We start from the raw sequence: 20,711 nt of genomic DNA, 5'->3' as shown, positions 1-20,711 counted from the left end.
TTCCTATTGGCCCTTATAAAGTATAGTACACCAGTACCGCTGTACACGGAAAATGTTGTCCATGATTCATTTCCATCCTCACAGTTCTCTTCTGATTTATCTTTATATAATGTCCATCAAGATTTTCCAGTCAATCTATGACCATTTATTTCTTAAGCAATTTTCATAAGTCTTTCTGCATCAGATAAACTATTTTCATTGAATTATAAGATTCCCTGAAAATTGTTTGGTCGCCGAAATATGAGTAGGAGTGAGAACCTGATGTTGTATCATAGGCCTCGGGGATATCTCCTTTATCTGGTATAGTCACTACAGGTTTCATGTTTGTCTGCAAAATTCATGTTGCACATGTAGCTTGCACATGCCATTTTCCCCGGAAGCTTTTTGAAAAACAAAAAACATACGAAATACCCAGTTTCATGTGCTATATTGTAGCCTGACCTTTATTATCATTGTACCAACAGCTCTGCTGTTTGTGGTTTTAATGGTGAATTATATTGTACAAGTGACATAGATTATTGATCGGTTCCCGTTTTCTAAGATGCCGTGCGAGAGGGGTGGGGCGCGCTCGTCCTGTAAAGGGAGCTCCGCTATCTACCCTTCACTCCCGAAACTTTTCGCTCAAACCATACCTTCAAGTGAATAACCTCTGCTATATTTAGCTTCATTTCATTATAAATAGCCCAAATTTACAAAATAAATGCAAAAGATAAAATTATGAGAGTCTCTGTTAAAAATTTACGCGGATTTAGGTCAGAAAATTGGGTACAGACATGGCATAAAGGTGAGATATTTAGAAACAGGTGAACCATTGAGGCGGCGGTGGTGGAGGAGCTGGGCCGCCAGACAGCGTCCTCGTACCATAACAAACATGGCGCTTGTCGACGGGGAAAGTTGACCGCAAATATGACCCAGTTCGGTGGATCTAGTACCCCTAGGCCCTTAGAATCCTGAGTCAATGTAGAGCAGCCTCGGATTTTCATGAAGGGAATGTGTGTTAAGACGTATCAGCCCGCGTCATCGCCCAGGAAGGAACTCTGACTAACTTGTGTGCGGGGGTTGACCTGAACTCGATATTTTCAGACACAAGTGAATTACCTTACGGGGGAGTGAATCTGAAAACTGTGACCATATCTCACTGGGACTATTACCTCTTCTGGTCATGACTGTGGGTAAGTGAAACTCCGGAGTACTTTAAAATTTATTGATGCACACCCAGACACTATTAGCATCTATAAAGGTCAAAGGGTTCTAGGGAAGGAAAATTTTACAACACATATTTATATCCTTTGTATTAATACCCTAAACGTCCTGTAATTAAACCATAAGGCTTATTATATACCGTAGAAACTAATTAAGATGGTCTTGGTAGAAGTGGTATTGATCTTTTCTCATGTGGGTGCTTCTTGAAGTTCAACAGGAAGTGAGAATGTCATCATTACTCACCTGTTGTCTTTGTCTTACCTTACTTGTTTCTGTGTTATGGTGTGTGCCTAGACAGCTATATACAGTGCCATATTTCATTCTACAGTCCTTTATTAATTTTATTGTAATTCATAGTTTTTTTAATGCAGTGTTTGGTTCCTTGGTGAGTTAAAATTGACTTTGATTGTTGAATATGAAACTGTAAATAACATAAAATTATTTGTATTTGATAATTAGATCATTGAGAAACTGTAATCAGAAGAAAGTTTAAGGTGAGCTTGTAACAGTATTTATCAGGCATAATGTCACGCCTCCTTTCTTTGCATATTGGAACATACAAAAGTATCAGATACTGTTACATTTCATAATATATTGATTGTAAAAAGAAACAAAATAATTTATCTAACCTAACCTCTAAGACTAGCTATCTTTGGTAATCTTGTAGTTAATAGGCAAAATTGTCTAACTAATAACATGAAAATTGGCATAGATCTTTGTTATATTATAGTATATAATTTCATTATGATATAAATAATATAAGCTAATGCTGGATTTTTATTTGTATTTTAATGGAAGTGTTGATATATACGAAATGTTATTTGTTTCATGGTGCACGCATATATAAGTAACAGCAGTTGCCCTGACGGCTCCCTGCATCCCAGAAAAGTATGTTTAGGATGAAAACACCGGAAGAACAAATGTAGGAAATTTGTAGTACCCCCAACTACTTCTTTCTATTCACGAGGTGATATCTAAAGTACAATATCACCCATTTATGAATAATAAAGTAAGTAATTTAGCAGTGTCCATGTGCTTACTGGACCTGAGAGAAATTATTGCTTGGAGGTAGATCTTCATGTATGCCCATACCAAAACGAGTGGGCTAAAACTGCTCACAAAACCATGAACCACATTGACCCCATGGGTAATGATGCTTATTATGGGAACCATACATAAATTACCCGGGCCACTCCCAAGGGGGAGGGGGGTTCTTGGGGTCTGGAACCCCTTTTTCACCAGAAAATTTTCAATACTTTTTCTTTAATGCAGTGTTGTACTCAGGCATTTTTGTATAATAAAAATTAAATGCTCATAATATTGGTCAGATTTAAAACAAAAATTCTGGAGGGCTTACAGCACCCCCTGAACCCCCCCCCCCCAACTGGGATGGGCTCACTGTGCTCCCCATGTTCCCCCACCCACAACTTCTTGACCCCCCCCCCTTTGATATTCCTGGATCCACCCCTGACTCCATCAGTCATAAATAAGGAATTGATCCTGAAATCTCATTTTATTATACACACATAAATTGAGTTATTCAGTCCTTCTGACCTCCCTTAGGGTGCTGAGGTGATGGGATTGAGCCAGCTTCCCATTTTATAGACCTTAGACTGTAGAGTGTATACAGTACACAGTAGTGTGATGGAAGGCTCTTACCTTTTGGTCTCTGGCTGCTTCATTAGTCTCACCTCTTTTTTTTTTAAGGGGCTGTGTCCAAGTTGGGAGATATACTAGCTACTTCAAATTCTTGGGTTTTTACTTTAAATTTACAGGACTTTATTTCTAAAATACAGTTTCATTTGATGCGCAAATCCAAATTTCAAGGAAGTTTAACATTTCAAGATTGCTATTTAAGATTAATACAGTACTAAGTTTATGGTGGGAAATCATCTTTGCAACTTAAGATGTATTATATTGTCAAATACTGTACAGGGTATTTAATTAATTGTATTTTAATATTCTTTTTCAGGTGGTACAGCTAGGTGATGGTTGGTGTTAGAGCAAGGGGGGCGGTATGGGCCCTCGGGGGGGCCTATGCTCCTCCAGTTCCATCTGGCCATAATACGCTCTTAGATATAATCGGAGGGCAACCTGGGGGACCTCCACTAGATGGTGCCTCGCTCACAGTGGCCCTGGATGTGGTGCAGGCATGGGCTGTGCTCATCACTGTTGGCTTCACCCTGGTGCTCTTCATCTTCCTGGCCTTTTGTGTGTGTGCCAAGAAAGATGATGGGTAAGTACTGGTGTCTCATAGATATTTTCCTTCATTACTGAAACTGTGGACTGTCAACATTTATTAACTAAGCCTACTGCCCAGTGGTCTGTTCTTCATTTGGGACTAAATGTTCAAAATGACGAATAAAAATCAAAGTCAAAATTACTGGTGAACTAGTACAGTACATATTTGATGTACAGTTGTTAAAAATTTACATTCAGAAATAAAGATATAATGTCAATTTCTGTACTGTACATAGATACAGAGTACAGTACTATTACTGTACTGTACAGATATGTACTTGAACTTTTGACAGTGCAAAATAAACAGTAAAATTGACAAATGAATAATGTTGAAAATAAGCTAATAAGAATGTGTTTTGGCAGATCAACTGGCAATTGGGTGTTACAGTATACAGTACAGTATAGCAGGCCCTGCTGGCATTGTATCATTAAGCCAGCATAAAATAATGATTGATTAATGAGTTAGTATTATTGTAACTTTTCTTTATATACAGTGTACAGTACATGTTCTTCTTTTCCATTTCAGAAATTTTGAAATGTGAAAATATTTTGAGCAAGAATAGATTGAAAAAAGGGTACTATATTACAGTACAGTAATTGGCATTCATAACTTATAAGAATGTTAGCCATATCTGTGTCTTTACTTAAAATGTGATTTGTATTGAAAACAGAGAAGATCAGGGGTATCTTTTCTAAATGACCTCTTATCAAATGTGGATTACATTTTTGCTCTTCCACAGTGAGACCTCTATTTAACTGACTATGTTGCAAAGTGTAGTCCGTTAAATTAATGTTCATTAGATATCAAACCTCCAGTTAACGGACTATGCCCATTAGATTGATGTCCGTTAAATGGAGGTTATACTGTATGACATAGTAATGTGGTTGGACAGGCTGGTTACCCCAGTTGAGGGTGTGAGGTGCCCTAGTGAATATTCTAGATACAATGAGAAGAGAAATTTTCACTGTTCTCTTGTATTATTTGGGACCATGATGTTACTTACTGGTACCTTAGAAATTAAACATATAAAAACCCCAAATGAGCTTCACTCACTATACACAATGTTACTAATGTAGTTTATCTCTTATTCTAAAATTCTCAGGTATGATGAATTTGAGATGTCACACGGTATTACGACGGTCAAGGTTTGTCACGATGGGGGCGAGAACGGTCTGGGCAGCTACCCCCGAATCAATGGGTCCAACACGCCTAGAGCGAGTGACGAAGCCTCTGAGGCCTCCAGCAGGTAATATATCTTTCATCACCATACACAATTACCCATCATTCATGACCTATACTGTATTTATATAAGTCCTTTTGATCTTCAGTGTTCAAAGTAACAATGCTTCACCACCAGCTGCCAAATCCTCCTATGATTATTTTTGCACCAATCTCTTGAAAGACCCTTAATCATGATTGGAAAATGTCCTGTAAATACAGTACTGCACTCCTGTTATTACTGTGCTCCTGCCTAGGTGTATGCATTCTTTGTTTTATTTGGACAGGTCCCCATATTTTTGTGTTCATGTGATTGTTCATTGAATTGTGTTCTATGTTGATTAGTTTATTTATGTCTGTAATACAGTATTTAGTTAAATTAGGTTTAAGTTGAGTACATATTTTTTGAGAAGTTGGTCTGGGAATGCCTCTCCCAATTTTAACATTAAAGTCTATGGGAAAAACTTGTCAAATTTATATAACATCTCTGTTAAAGCCTTTCAACATCATTTTTTCTCATCATTTATCTACCCTTTTACTGTCATGCATCTAAGATTTACCTTGTATTTTCAGGTGCACGTTGAAGCGTGAACTTCCTGCAATTCCTCTCAGTGCTCAGCCTGATCCGTCAGCCATTGAGTGTAATGTAGAGCGTACACAATCCCAGCACTCGTCAGATCTCTATGCTGCTGTAGGAGAAGCCAATGACGGTTAGTACAGTAGCTTCAGACTGTATTTTACTTTATACAGTAGTGATGAATAAGGCTGTGGAACACTAGCCCTCAAGTGACAACAATATCTTATGTGAGGATAGAATGTCTTTACAGTTCAAGAATAATAAATATAATTTTTTATCATTTGTGTTGCTAATTATACAGTGTAAGGAATTTCTAATCATCTGTGTTTGATTTCTAGCAGGTGGGAGTGGCATAGGAAAGGTGATTGGAGGGGTCCAGGTCCTTCCTGCTGGTGCTATAGGACTAGATGGTCGTGCAGCTATCATTCGGGACCCAACTCTTACATCACCAACCGACCCATCCGCTCCATCACATATAGACGGTGGTGCGGGATCAGGGACTGCAGCTCACCCTTATGCCAAAGTGAAGAAGAATCATCCATATGCTCATGTCAAACTACCAAAGAGTAAGCAGGAGGATAATATATTATTCATGTCTTACGAGTTAATAAATGTGCGTGTGTGTGTGTGGCAGCATACAATATATAAAATTCATCACCACCAGTTTACAGCCATTTTCTATGCTTTGCTACTCACAGTCACAAATTACAATATTATATTTTGTGAAAGAATATCTTGAGATTTTAGTAGTTTGTCTCTTGGAGAAATAAATACGTTTTTAACTTTCAGAGGATCACCCATATGCAAAGGTGGTCCGTGATGATTCTGAGGATCCAGAGACTGATACCGATAATTATGATGACCCAAAAGCCATTACCAAAGACAAGAGGTAAGTGATATTGGTCGTGATTGTTTTATTTATGGTAAGAAAGAATGTGATTATTATTACCGTATGCAATTGTTCCAAATCATTCTGAAGGTTTTATTGGCTCTGATGACCATGAAACACCCAAAGTACTGGAAGAATCTTGGATATATTGCAGTACTGTATACATCTCCAGCAAATAGTCTAGAAACCTGGTATTGAGAAAAAACATACCTATTCCCTCAGCGATTAAGATGTATGGAACAATTTATAGGATATCAGAATTAAGAAATGATTGGATGACTTGTCCCAAACAGTTCAGGATGGGATTCGGAGGGAGGGTACGAGCCAGCCCCTCCAGTACCAGAAAAGCGGTTTGATCTGGAAGAGGAGACAGCCACTGGTCCTCCTGACGGTGGGCTCATGACGACTTCGGTCACCTCGGCCTCCTCGGGTAAGGGCCCATCCTCTCCACGATCGCCTCACCTCAACACTCGATCGTCTATGGTTGGTTCTGCGCCCTCGCCAACTTCCCCACATAGCATAGGAGCAGTATCAGACCGGCCACCCTCTACAGAAATTCAAGCAGCTTTGGCAATCTCAGGACGAACACCAGCCAATGAAGAGATGCCATACATGACGCCTCCATTACATCATGTAAGTAGCAAACTATGAATAGTTATATGTGTATAATCACTCCCAAAAGTTGATATGGATGTTGATATTACAAGCTTTGCTTTTAAAATGCTTAGAAATACGTAACAGTAATACGCCATGTAAACACTGATATACAATATTTTTTTATTCTTTAACAAGCAGCCTGAAGAAGTAAGTGGTGCTTGTAGTGCTCAGTTTGACCATTTCATTTGGAGTTTTACATATGACAAAATCTTGTACTATTATCAAGTAATCAGGAACTTGAAGTATCCATTTATCACTCTTGAACTCATGAAATATACTGTATTTGTTTTGTTAAGGTGTTTCAAATACTTTTATTTAATCATAAATGTATATTGAAATGCAGGCAGGCATAGAGATACCATCTCAACAGAACTTCAGCGGTGACTCTCAGGATTCACGAGGGTACACAAGCATCAGCGTACGGGAGCCCTTGTCAGCCATCAAAGCACAAACACAGGGCTCGGCGGCTCCTCAGTCATCTGCCACCACTCAACCTCTTGAAGGAGAAGGGTACATATACCATAGTTTATCTTACAGAGACGTCCAAAAAGAATTGATTTTTTTATAGTTTATGCTTTCTTTAGCTTTTGTGAATCATAAATAACATGCCTAAGTTTTTTTTGTTTTTATTTTTTGATAAAGTATGGGCAAAATAACGTGATTATTCTCCTTTGAGTATATATTTTTTGTGGTTGGATTATATACATACTGTACTACACACAAGTTTTAGTCCTGGGTAGAACAACTCCAACATTTACATTTTTCAGTCAATATTTTTGTTATGTTCTCCAACAAATTAATATTTTAAATTTATTCAGTAATGTGTGTCAGTTACACAGCAGCCTTTATCATTTTTATGTTTGTTTTGTTTGTATTCTTACAATTTATTTAATTCAGAGGACACTTAAAAAAACTTAATATAATAATCAATAACAATTCTTTGCCCGATCTGAAAAAACTGTTGACTTGCCCATACATCTTTTGATGGGTAATGCCTTTAATGTCATTATGTTAATGCTTATAGATGAGCTTTGTGCAGATTGGTTATTGATGAAACGTTTAGTGTTGTTTATTTTGTAGACTAACATCTAAAAACAAGATACAGTACATGCTATTAATCAGTAAAAATGAACGTGTAAGATAAGCACTTGTGGCCAGTGATAATCTCTGTGGCCGTTGCACAGGTACTATATGACAGTATCAGATGACTCAGCTGATGAGATGTATGCCTGTATTTATGAGGGCACAAGAGGGGTTGGCAGTGAAACATATGCACAAATTGAACCACGTTCAACTCCACCACCACCTCCACCCCCCATGCCTAGCCCTCCACATGCTCCGTCGACCCCGTCGCCCCTCTCTACGCGAGGTGGATCACAGCCCCCTCCTGCACCACCGAGTGTAGACAGCCTACGCCATGTTGTACATTCCAGACAAGGTGAGATCCGTCTGTCACAAGTTGGAAATACCATAGACTGGATAAAAGTTCCACTTGAGTTTAGTAATTGCACTTCAGCATGTTCTTTTTTAAGTGATCCTCTTTTAAAGGCTGTACAATTAAGGACTTTGTATCTGTCTCTCGCTCCTTAGTGAGTTTCAAGTTTTCTTGGCTAACTCTTTCCAAACATTAAAAAAAATTACACATTTTTATAAAAAACTGCAGTTGACTGATTCTTGCAATATTAGTCTCTTGATTTTGAAAGACATGAAGACATTAATAATTTTTTCTTAGTAAGATGAACCACATGGCATAATCAGTCATAACTGCTTAGTCATAATAATTTTAGAGAAGTTTGCAGCATTTCTGTTGATAAATTACAGACTGAGGTACTGACAAGTGTTGTCACAAGTGTCACTTCAAGACAAGCACTGTCATATAAGAAGTCTAACACTAGAAAACCTTCTCTACCCCATCCGTTTGCTGATGTATGCAGTTAGAACCAACATGAACTGCATGTTTGTATGTAGCTTTATCATACTGCTTCAGTGCAGAATATTTGTAAGAGTTGTAGCTGCACTTAGATCTGACCATTTTTAAATTTAACGTTGCAGAGACAAGTTGATTTTTTTTTATTGAAACTGCTGTGTTGCTTTTCCTTTTATGTTTATTATTTAAGGTAACATAATTGGTCATTTAGGACTTTATGCTGCAATAATTCATTACTTTATTGTGAAGTTCATCTCTTATTCAGAATTAGACAGGAGTGCTAATGAAATAGTTCAGACTTCTGGTCAAGTTAAGTTCAGATTTCTAGATCAGACTTAAAATAGGAACATATGAAGCTTGATTTGCAGTTAGGTGAATGCACTTGATCATCATTTTATAGGAAGTATTGTTCAAAAGACAACTTAGAATGATGTAGCTGAAATTTATCACTCAGTATAGGGAAATGAGTTACAGTGCTGGATCATTTAATTAATTTTAGAGAATTTAAAATGGAATATGAAGAGTTATACAGGAATTGGGAGTCATAAGGCGTGTTTAGGATGGGTTTCTGAGACAAAGAACATGGGGGATAATGGTGTACTCTTGTCTGTCCTGTGCTACCTTTCGTTTGACCATTAAATTGAGAAATGTTTTTAGATCGAAGTGAAATATTGTACAAATTACATATAATGAAGATCATTATTATCTAGGCCATGTTTACAATAATAATTGTTGTTTCCCATCATTATCTGCCAGAGTTATTCCCCTTATTGAAGAGAAAGTTTGACAGAGCTGTACATCACCTTAACTCAATATCACAGATGTACTTATTTATGTATTCGTTATAGTAAATGCATCACTCTTCAAACCCTCTTGCCATCAGTCATCTGCTTAGAATTATCCTTGTTGCGTCAATGTCTCTGTCACCATCTTCACCCAGAATACAATCTTGGTGTTTTATGGCGTGAGTGACTGAGCTGTTGTAATATCATCATCATCATCACAATTTGTGGCCATTTTCCATGCTTGTGTGGGTTACAGGTTATAACAGGCAGTGTAGGTACTTCACGCACATACAGTACTGACAGATTTATTATTAGTTTTTGGGAGATTTCATTGTTTTTGAAGTACAGTACTAATGAGAATGCAGAATGCTGAATGTTACTGTAATAAGAGAGCTTGAGTCATAGCCAGATATGTTTTAGAGAATATGTAGTGGGTGATCTCTGTTGTGCTTGTTATTGGGCTGGTGTGTAGTATTATCTTGTCTGGCCACATACACTACACGTATTAACATTATTAGACAAAGGGTGGATTATGGTTTCAGTTTGACTTGGAATATCCTGTACGTACATGTTGTAGCCAGCAAATGACCTCACTTTCATTTTTTTTTTTACCTTTTCAAGATTCCTAAACAATGTAAACTTGAAAGTGTCATCACAGCATGAATATTGATTTTTTTTTATTTGAATTATTTTCTTATTTATTTTTTTCTGGAAAGCATTGCATGGAGCAGAGTTCAATAGCTGACATACAGTGAAAGTGGAGGTAAAGCAGTATTTGTGTGGGAGTTTTGTATCCCTGTTAGTATTAGCTCACTGTAGATTATGAGCTTATTGCAAATTCCTCTCCCTGGACCCAGCACCTAACTTGCATCATGCCAGCAAGTGAAAACAAGAGCTGTCAGAAATGTGAAACTAAATTCTCCATATCGGCAGCTCATTCCTCAACCCCTTCCTTCCTTGCCGTACAGCATGCATATATAACCCCATTTAACAAGTAATATTGCCTCTTTATATGCTTATGCCATCTTGGTCCATGCAGTAGGAAAGGGGTTAAGGACAGTGAAAGATTAGAGGTTGACAAAAAGTATTAATTATGGATGAATTTGAAGCTCAGACTAAAAGTTCACTTCACTAATTACTGCAATTCTTGGAGGTGATAGAATGTACTCTTCTATCACTCTTTCAAACCTCTCCCCACCATAATGCAGAAATGAGAGCATATATAAACTCTCTCTTTTCATTCACTTTCATTTGTTCCACCCTTTTTGCTGTTATAATGTATACTGTACTGGATAGATAGATGTCTGTATATATAAAAATTTACCATTCTTTTTTTTTCCCATTTTTTCGAGAAACCTAAATGATCAGTTTGTTTTAGGATGTGCAATAAACAAGAACCTAAAAATCAGTAGGAATAAAGTTTGATCATGATCCTTCACACTGATCAGACTAATTTTAGGTTCACATTCATTGCACCTCCTAAAACATAGTACTGTACAGGTAATCATTTAGGGTTCTTGAATAAAAACTTTGACCCTGTATATAATAGTACTGTAATGTGGTAGTAATGGAGTTTGTTATAGCAACAGCTGTATAATGGTCACACACACACACACACACACACACACACACACATCATTATGTCTAAATCAAATGTAAGTCTGTATATTTTCAGCCACCGGCTGCAACTCTATTAATAAACCGTTTATTATTACAGTCAGCCCTCACTTTACGTGGTTAATGTAACCCACAGGGTGCCGCGGAAAGTGAGGAACTCGTAAAGTGAATAACATAACATATGGGATTAATTGAAATAGAGTCCAGGCCGACCCCCAAACTCCACTTTTTGATGACACACAACTACGTATGTTGTAGTAAAAATATTATCTTAACTTTATGATGGTATGCACACACAATTAATAATTAAGAGAAATATCAATAATATTAGGTTTTTTAACACTTACATTAGTAGAAAAGATGGCTGGGCACACGGGGATGGGCGGTTGGTTCCGAGGCAGAGGGCAGATTATTGGCCCTCACCTGTATCACTTGTATCAATTGTATCACTATCCACCACAGAGGCTTGCAGGGCCTCTTTGTCAAACCCCCCAAAGTTCATATAAGTCCATATCCTCACTATAATTATCACTATCACTGACTTGGGCCGGCTGTAGTGGGTGGCGGGTGAAGAACTGGTAATGTTTTGATGACTGGGCGACCTTGTGCGCACCATGTTTGCGCCGCTTACACAACATGGCGGATGGCGGGAGATTTGCATCCAAAAATGGCGTGGCTCGCCAGCCGCTCTCCGCGTAATGGGGTACACGCACCGCGGAATGTGAGCATGATAGGTTCCGGCAGGGCACCGCTTAAACGTGGAAACGCGGAATGTGGGACCGCGTAAAGTGAGGGTTGACTGTATTATTATTATTATTATTATTATTATTATTATTATTATTATTGCACACACACACACACACACACACACACACACATATGAAGGCAGAATGGAGAAACGTAACCAACTCATACCTCAGCTGTGTGTTGAATTGGATGAAAACAAACAAAATAAGATGTTGGTGCATATAAGGGATACTATACTATATAGTAGTAGCCTGATTTACGCAGTCAATTGAACCCATGGGGTACCGCGGAAAGTGAACAACAGAACATATGGGATTAATTCCAATAGAGGCTGACCCGACCCCCAAACTCCACTTTTTCCGATACAATACCTATGTTGTAGTAAAAATAACATCTTAATTTTATGATGGTATGCTCACACAATTAATATTTAAGAGAAATACAGTCGCCAGGTTAATGTCCATTCAAATAATGGACTCAAATCCCCCCCCCCTCTTCCCAGCTCACTGGCCCCTACCTCTCTGAGAAATGATTGGGTGAAAACACTAGATTTTAACGTTTAGTAATAAATAATACCTCAGACTAAAGTTAGGATAATATAATTGACATTTCTGGATTCCTTGCAGGTCAGGGAATATTTTGAATGTAAACTTCATATATTTTGCACAAAAGATAAAATACTTGCTTTGTGTAAACCAAATTATTACATTAGATCTAAAATTTGTATGTCTAATGTAAAATCCATGATGTTTATATTCAAAATGATCATCATATTGTAAGAATTCCAGCAATGTAAATTATATTCTGGCTGGGTAATTTGTATGAATTTTATGAGCTAAATAAAAAAAAAAATTATACTTCACCGCGTATATGAGTAGATGCACCGCGGAAAGTGAAAGTCCGGTTTTGGCAAGGTACCGCGTAAATGCGTAAATGAGAAATCGCGGAAAGTGAAAGTGAAACCGTGTAAAGCGGGGTAACACTGTACTAGCTCCATTGTTACCATAGCATATATAGCAGAGATATGTTAAACAGTACATACACACGTCCTTCTACACTGTCTTAAATATTATATCCCATTCAAGGTACATTTATCCTTTTATACATTGGTTATTAGTGGAAAATAAACCCAGCATGTATCCTTGAAGAAGAAACTCACACCTTGGCCTTGGGTAATGAGAATGTTTTGTTTTTATTTGTGTGTATTTATTGATTGAATTTATTTTTCAAAGATTTCATAGTGGAGTTTTTTGTTTTGATTTGTTGCTTTGATTTGACACAAGAGGAGTACAGTGTAGGAGTAGTAGTAGTGGTTGTTGTAGATGATATCATTGGTGGTTGTGTGGTAGTAGTGGTGGTTCTATCACTGGTGGTAGTGTAGTGGTAATGGTAGTAGAGTACTGTACTGTCCTGTAGTAGTAATATTTGTGGTTATTTTATCATTGACAATAGTAGTAGTAACAGTTGTAGTTGTAATTGTTATATAATTGATAGCAATAATTGTAATAGATTTTTAAAAGATCTTCAGAACAGCTTGGTATACATCATCTAAAAATTTACTTGTACTATAATATTTTTAACAACTTTTGGCATATGAAGTATTGTATATTAAATCTTCATTTTTGAGGTGTCACAAAGTACAGAGTTTCGTTAATCTCTCAGAAACTGTTCTGTTAATTTTTTCAAGTCTCAGAAATAAGTGATTTTAGAGCCGAGTGGATTATCATCATTGTGTATACTGTATGTGATTATGATTTTTTTTTATGGTAATACCTGTACAGTGGTAAGATTAGTTTGATTTGAACAATGATAACTCACTTTTTACATTGTTCCAGAATTCTAGGATACGGTTTTTAAGGTATATTTTTATTACTAAATATAACACCAATGTTACTTGGTTTTTAGTGTCTGGTTTTTGTAAAACCACCGGCAGGCAGTACCAGTCACCATAACATCTTTCCATAGTTATATCACCATAGATGGTGAATATAAATGTGATTTCATCATCATTGATCATACAGTTTCTTACTTGGAATTTGAAAACAAGGGAGAGTGTGTGTTGATACTATAGTACTGTATTTTGCAAATTTGCATTGACTTGGACTTTGCAGAAGGCTTTTGCAATTGCTCATTTATTACTGCACTGACACAATACATAATCCTGCCTTGGGTAGTCTTGAGGACAATTTAATTTTACTTGACTATTAGTCAGGACTCTCAGGGAGGCCCAGGTTACAGGCTTGTTCTGAGTAGATCTGTGATGTCTGTCTTTCTTGGGGCTGTGGATGCCAGTGAATCATATACAGTATTCCATAAGGTTTAAGGATAACACTGAAGAATTGTGCACTCCAGTACAGGAGAGTTAAAGGGTCATTATTCTCCCTGCATCCAACCCTTCCTTCTCACAGTTGGGTTTACTCTTCTGTAAGAATAACAGTAAATGGTATCTTAACAACTGTCCAGGGGTGGTGAAGGGTTTTCCTGCATAAATGATATACCTCAAGAGAGTGTTATCTTAACTTATTCACCACTTCTCTATAGGATGGACCAAAGAAGTAATTTATAATTCTGTTCGGACAGACTTACTTCCACTTTTATTTCAAATCTTAATTGGAAAATTTTCACTCACAAATATCTGCATTGACTGTATTGTACTGTCATTAAAGAAACTGATTGGATTCAACAGTCTTTCAAACTTGTCATAGAGAGCCTTGTCTTCCCAGAATCTACTTCCAGCCACTTATTCATGTGCTTCATTTGATTCCATAAATTCAGCAAACACTTTCCTCTGTTCTCAAACTTTCCCAAACCTGATAAGTGTTATGATCTCATCTATGCATTTTCTTCTTTCCCTGAAGCCTCTTTCTTCCTGATAGAGAGAAATTCTGTGGTCTATTTCACAGAGTCAGTGAAACCTCAACATTACGTATTATCATTTATACCTAGCGAGCTTTTCCCCCTGTATCTTGTTCTCATATTATTGACATTCAAATATCTAGCATAATATTCATATCCGGGTAACTGACACATCATCTTTTTGTTCATATTCCTAACATACTTACTTATTAGACACTTTTATGTACACCTTTGCAGCATCTTCGAGTAGTGCTGCCAGTACTGTAATGGGAAGCCCCGGAGCGGAGAAGAGAGGGACTCGCTCTCCTCTGCCACCTCTACCTCAGGGAGATACGAGCCTCTACTCAGGCCCTTCCCCCCAGCCCCCACATTCCCCACCACGAAGTGTTCCTCCCATTGAAAGACCCACACAGCGAGCCCTTGAAGAAATGTATGCAAAGGTATGTAAAACTTGATCTTATTTGATTTTCTTCCAAGTAAAAAAATAAAAGAAGTGCAGTATAAATATAGTGTCTTTCATAACCAATTTATATATGGAATTCAAGATTCAACAAACATTATACAGTATTAAGTAACATTATAGAGTTATATGTATACTGTTATAACTTTTCATTCATAGTATCATCACATCACAATATTGATTTATAGATCTTAGTTTTCTTGGAATTACATGGGAGACGATCTCCTTCTTGAATTATATAAACATTAAATGTGGTATAGAATTTGAAAGGAAGAGAGTCACATTCTAAATAGCCTGAATGTGTAAGAACTTGTTCCTGTCTACACTAATTTGGAGTAAAAATTGATTGGTAAGTTGGTAGGTAGAATGACAGGATTTGAGTGTTTATTTATAAGTACAAGTTTAGAGAATGAGTGAGATGTATTTAACCAGATCAGATTACATGTGTTAATTATTTGTATTTTTGTAGGTGATGAAGAAACAGCGTCCAGGACACTCTCGTGGGGACAGCTCAGGCGGAGGAGGCGAGAGTGACGCTGGCAGTGTGTCGTCCTCACGCAGAGGATCCGTGGACATTGGTGGCGCTCGCTGGGGATCTCATGCTTCATCTCCTCCAACAACCCCTCGTCAGTCTGTAGACCTAGGGTCGATGACACGTAGCCTTGTTGAAACTCGCAATCATGAAGTTGTTACGTCAATAAGTCGAGCCAAGTCGTATGAGAAGGCTGGTGTGTGGGGAAGTACTACACAGCATCCCCAACCATCATTACCTAATCCCAACTATGAAACCATTCCCCAACTGTCTAACAACTTCTACTCAGGGGGCTCTTCTGATCCTGGATACGAAACGGTGAAGAATTCTGAACCTCCGTATGCAAGTGTTGAAAGGCCCGAGGAGAATTACCCTGGATATGAAACAGTGAAACAGACGTCAGACATAGAATCAGAACCTGGATATGAAACTCTGAAACACAGGGAATACGAACCGGGGTATGAAACAGTCACTGGTGAAGCTAAGTTGGAAAGCTCTGAACCAGGATATGAAACAGTGGCTCATGAGAAGCACCAAGAGGAATATGAACCCGGATATGAAACGGTAACACATCACAGAGCAGAAACATCTGACCCGGGATACGAGATTGTCAAGGGAAAGGCCACAAGTGAATTTGGAGACCCCGGCTACGAAGAGCTACAAGGTGCTATCCATCACACACGGACCACTTCAGAACACGACCCGAATTATGAGCAACTGAAGTTCACGAGTCGGCGATCAAGCGACGGGGATGCAGAACCCGGCTATGAAGTGGTTAAGAAGGTTGAAACCGAGAGTACGTACGAATTTGTACGCGACTACGACACCCAGGAGAATTATCCCCCCTATGAGAAGATCGATAAACCTGGAAAGGAAATCAGTCAACGGGAAACACCTCTGTATGCAAGTGTACAGAAGGGAAGCCTAAGTCAGGAGAAGAAATTGGCTAAGGATAAAAGCCCCGAAGAGGATAAAAGTCCTAAAGCCACTGGCCTCCTAGAGAGTGACATAGATACTTGTCCACCTCCTCCTATAAGTCCTAAGGATTTCAAAGAAGGTCCAACAAAGGATGACTTCAATAAAGATAAGGACTTGACATTACCCTTGAAGAAACTTGAAGAAGACCAGCAGGTATTGCCACCAGAAAAGATATCTCCTCCTCTTGTGGCAGTGAAAAGTCCGGATAAGGGATCTCCGTCATCTGTGAAAAGTCTAAATGGATCTCCACCAATGGTAAAGAGTCCGAAAGGATCTCCACCACTAGTGAAGAGTCCAAAAGGATCTCCGCCACTAGTGAAGAGTCCAAAAGGATCCCCACCTGCCACAAAGAGTCCAAAAGGATCTCCGCCACTAGTGAAGAGTCCAAAAGGATCTCCGCCACTAGTAAAGATTGCTAAAGGATCTCCACCACAAGTGACAAGTCCAAAAGGATCTCCGCCACTGATGAAGAGCCCAAAAGGGTCTCCACCACTGATGAAGAGCCCTGACAAAGGATCTCCTCCAGCAACAAAGAGTCCAAAAGGATCTCCGCCACTGATGAAGAGCCCAAAAGGGTCTCCACCACTGATGAAGAGCCCAAAAGGTTCTCCACCAATGATGAAGAGCCCAAAAGGGTCTCCACCAATGATGAAGAGCCCAAAAGGGTCTCCACCAATGATGAAGAGTCCAGATAAAGGTTCTCCTCCATTAATGAAGAGTCCACAAGGATCTCCACGAATGATGCAGAGTCCAGATAAAGAAACCCCACCAATGATGAAGAGTCCAAGTCCAGATATGGACACACCACCTATGATGAAAAGCCCAAAAGGATCTCCACCATTGATGAAGAGTCCAAAAGGTTCTCCACCTATGGCTAAAAGTCCAGATAGAGAAACTCCACCTCTGACTAGGAGCCCGAGTCCAGACATTGACTTTTCACCTACAATAAGAGATTTGGGTAGAGGGTCACCAGTTATGACTCCTGTGTCAAGTACTGCAGATGCACCACTGCCACCACCACCGCCACCACCACCACCAGCCAGTGAGGAAACAGAAACGTCTACATTAATAGCTAGTTTAGATACAGAACCCCTCCAGCAAGATGAGAGTCCTGATAAAGAGGTTTCTCCAACTGAGGTTAGTCATCCTGCTCAAGAAACACCTCCACCACCACCACCACCTCATTTGGAAAGTTCAGTCATAGAACAGCCTACAGCACTCCAAGAAAGTCAACACCCACAACCTTCCCAACAAGTAACACAAAGCCCAGAAAAGGAGGTAGTACCATCGCTGGGAGGAACTGTAGTGGAACAGTTTGTCCCGATGGTTAATGAGAATCGTAATGAAATTATTCCATGTTTATCAGGGGTTGAAATAATGCCAATTCAGCCACCCACTCCTGAGAGAGAGGCATCCCCAGTGGCATTCAGTAGTTTAGGTTCAGAAGACCTTCCTGCACCTTTATCTATAGATGATACAGAAAACCAACCACAGGAGACAATAAATCCTCTGTATATGATTGACAAGTTGGATAATGATGTTCAGCATGAAAGTGCACTCCCAGCACAGGAGGAGGTTATCGCTGAAGGTCAAGACACTCCGTCTGGTATGTGTGGTGAGTTACCTCCACCACCCCCGCTTGTAATGGATGAGGATGACAGTGCTTTTACAAATGACCTTCCTCCACCAATACCAGAGTCTTCACCTCTCATGCAACGAACTAGTACCCTCTGTGAAGATACTCCACCCCCACCATTAGTACCTCCATCAGATGTTGAGGGTTTAGATGAATTGTTAAACCTTGCAAATATGGGGTCATCTTCATCAGGGAGCACTGCAGGCCAGCCAGGCAGTATTCATGGGAGTTCTGAAAAAGACTCAGATTCCCCTCAAGAGTCTGATGTCATCCAAATGGAAGGAACTATGACAGCAGATGAACTACCTCCCCCACCACCTCTGTCAGAACCATCAGAACCAGGAACAGAACATGATTCTGATGAGGAACTTGACAACTCTGTCTCTTCAGGTTATGAATGTGGATTTACTGCTGGCGGCATAACTGTCACTGTCAATCCTATGGTTGATGTGGAAGAAACCCCCGAGTCTCCTGTTCATGTGGCACCGCCACCACCTAGTGAACCCAGCCAGGCTGCTCCACCTTCACCTATTGTCAGTGCTGCCATTGGTATCAGCAGTGGAGGCAGTCAGAGCAGCAGTAGTGGGTCAGGAAGTCAGGACACGGGAAGTGGTAGTGTAGAGAGTGTAGTGACAGTGGAGTGTGCTGTTGCAGCAGATGCAGGCACTCAAGGGAGGCAGCAGTCCTCCGATTCATCATCAAGCCCAGAAAGTCGTCACCTTGATCCACACGAACAGATCACAGAGGTTTGAAACAAGCCTCTTGCAGATGTATGAGCACACTTACAGTGAAGAATATTATGTGCTCACTTTACTGGATAGAAAGCCAGTCTGAATGTAATCAGCACTATTGCTCAGGTTATCCTCAGCATAAACATTACACTTCCTACCAGACTTGGGGCAGCTCATTTATCTTGCACCAGCTGTAGCTTGTATCTACTGTACTGTAGCAGGATTGCAGCTAAGCATTAGTCATATTTTTCACCGATAGCAATTTTGTGGACCATCTTACTTAGGCAACGCTACTGTATGTGAAATACTCTTGTAGCTGTTGGCTGTGAAATAATGATATTATAGTTCCCTTCTAGGTAGGAAAAATTCTCCTCAATAGATTAAGTAGTATTTATGGTGTCAATGATGAGGGTATTTTAACAATGGCGTTGTTTTTACAAAGCCACGTAAAAATTCCTCGCTTATTAACTACACTTTCCATCTTTTGACTAAGTGATAGGCAGAAAACATTTCAACTGCTGCCAGTTTTTACACAATTGTCATGTGATTATTTTTAATTTCTCAACAAGGCAAGCGTGTGTCCAGTGAATGGAAGGCATGGGTTTGTTATTCCATTTTTACCCTGTTTTACATGGGTGTGTTTGTAACTCTAGATGATCTGCTAGAGGAATTGTTTTTTGTAGGTGTGGCTCATCGTAGCATTACTCTGGTGTGTGTGTGTGTTAGCTGACAACAAGGGACTGTGGCATCATGTGCAATGATCTTCAAGAAAACTTTTGATTGTACTCATTATCATCAAGTTGGTGCACAAAGAATGGTGTGGTGAGAAAGAAAGTTATTATTATGCAGTTTGTTGCCAAAGTTCCTGTTTTTGCGACAACAGGCAGGTTGAAGCTTTATAAACTTTACCGTGTGTTCAGTACATGTAATGGTAAGTTCTATTTATTGTACTGTAAGGTTGTAGCCAGTAGACAGTTTGCACATGTTTGCTGGATCATTCTCAGACTCAAGTTTTCCTCATCCCATTGGAATATGTGGCAGTAGCTGATTGTTCCAGTGCAGCAGCATGTTTAGCAGTTTTTATAGATACATGATAAAAGTGGCCATTTAAATTAGTAGAATTCATTGTGTGAAACCTCATACAAATTCAATTCTTGAAATACAAGCTCAATTGCATCTTACACGTATTAGAATAACACTCAGAGGTGTTTGTTTGACTTATTTACTTTACTTTATTATAAGAACTTTAATAAAACTGTAGTGTGTTTTTTTAGTGGTACACATAATACAATTTTGCTGTCACTAGTTGATTCTTGATTAAGAGCACCCGAGTGTCTGTGTGCCCTCAAGTTGTCTAACAAGTCAAAGGTTAGATCCATTGCTTTTTAACAACCATTTCCTTTTAAGTAATTCAAAACTTTCTTTGGATATGCAGTCTGCCGTCAGTGCTATTACTTAAGATTATTTTGGAGAAGCCTTTTTGATGTTGGCCTGAATGTGAGCATTGCACTCTGGTTTGGGATGTGAGCATGATAAAGTTGTTCTGAACATGATGAACTAGTTTTGAACATGATGAACTAATTCTGAACATGATGAACCAGTTTTGAACATGATGAACTAATTCTGAACACTGTATCCTACTTCAATAATAATCCA

At 38.9% G+C, this 20,711-nt stretch overlaps 1 protein-coding gene across 6 annotated transcripts; it reads left to right on the top strand.

Moving 5' to 3' along the window:
• Positions 1-796: 796 nt before the first annotated feature.
• LOC121877434 (proteoglycan 4-like) lies at positions 797-20,253 on the top strand. Of its 6 annotated transcripts, XM_042383197.1 has the most exons (13): positions 798-1,172; positions 3,176-3,439; positions 4,548-4,691; positions 5,237-5,373; positions 5,579-5,806; positions 6,030-6,129; positions 6,423-6,762; positions 6,922-6,933; positions 7,130-7,296; positions 7,971-8,224; positions 14,956-15,158; positions 15,648-17,232; positions 17,293-20,253. In XM_042383197.1, the coding sequence occupies exons 2-13, from the start codon at positions 3,192-3,194 to the stop codon at positions 19,074-19,076; spliced, it is 5,202 nt and encodes a 1,733-aa protein (XP_042239131.1). In that variant the 5' UTR covers positions 798-1,172; positions 3,176-3,191; the 3' UTR covers positions 19,077-20,253. The 6 variants fall into 6 exon arrangements, with proteins under 6 accessions (XP_042239132.1, XP_042239131.1, XP_042239129.1 ...); XM_042383198.1 differs by having other exon boundaries at positions 797-1,172; positions 8,112-8,224; positions 15,648-20,253; XM_042383195.1 differs by having other exon boundaries at positions 6,925-6,933; positions 15,648-20,253.
• Positions 20,254-20,711: the final 458 nt, after the last annotated feature.

The sequence above is a fragment of the Homarus americanus genome, unplaced genomic scaffold, assembly GCF_018991925.1.
Source record: "Homarus americanus isolate GMGI-L3 unplaced genomic scaffold, GMGI_Hamer_2.0 scaffold367, whole genome shotgun sequence".
NCBI lineage: Eukaryota > Metazoa > Arthropoda > Malacostraca > Decapoda > Nephropidae > Homarus > Homarus americanus.
This window is presented reverse-complemented; position numbering and strand designations above follow the sequence as displayed.

Coding starts and splice junctions, on each gene's coding strand:
- LOC121877434 (XM_042383192.1), top strand. CDS start 3,192: ATGGTTGGTGTTAGAGCAAGGGGGGCGGTATGGGCCCTCGGGGGGGCC. Junction 5,807..6,029: donor TCATGTCAAACTACCAAAGA/GTAAGCAGGAGG, acceptor TTTAACTTTCAG/AGGATCACCCATATGCAAAG. Junction 7,297..7,970: donor CAACCTCTTGAAGGAGAAGG/GTACATATACCA, acceptor GCCGTTGCACAG/GTACTATATGACAGTATCAG.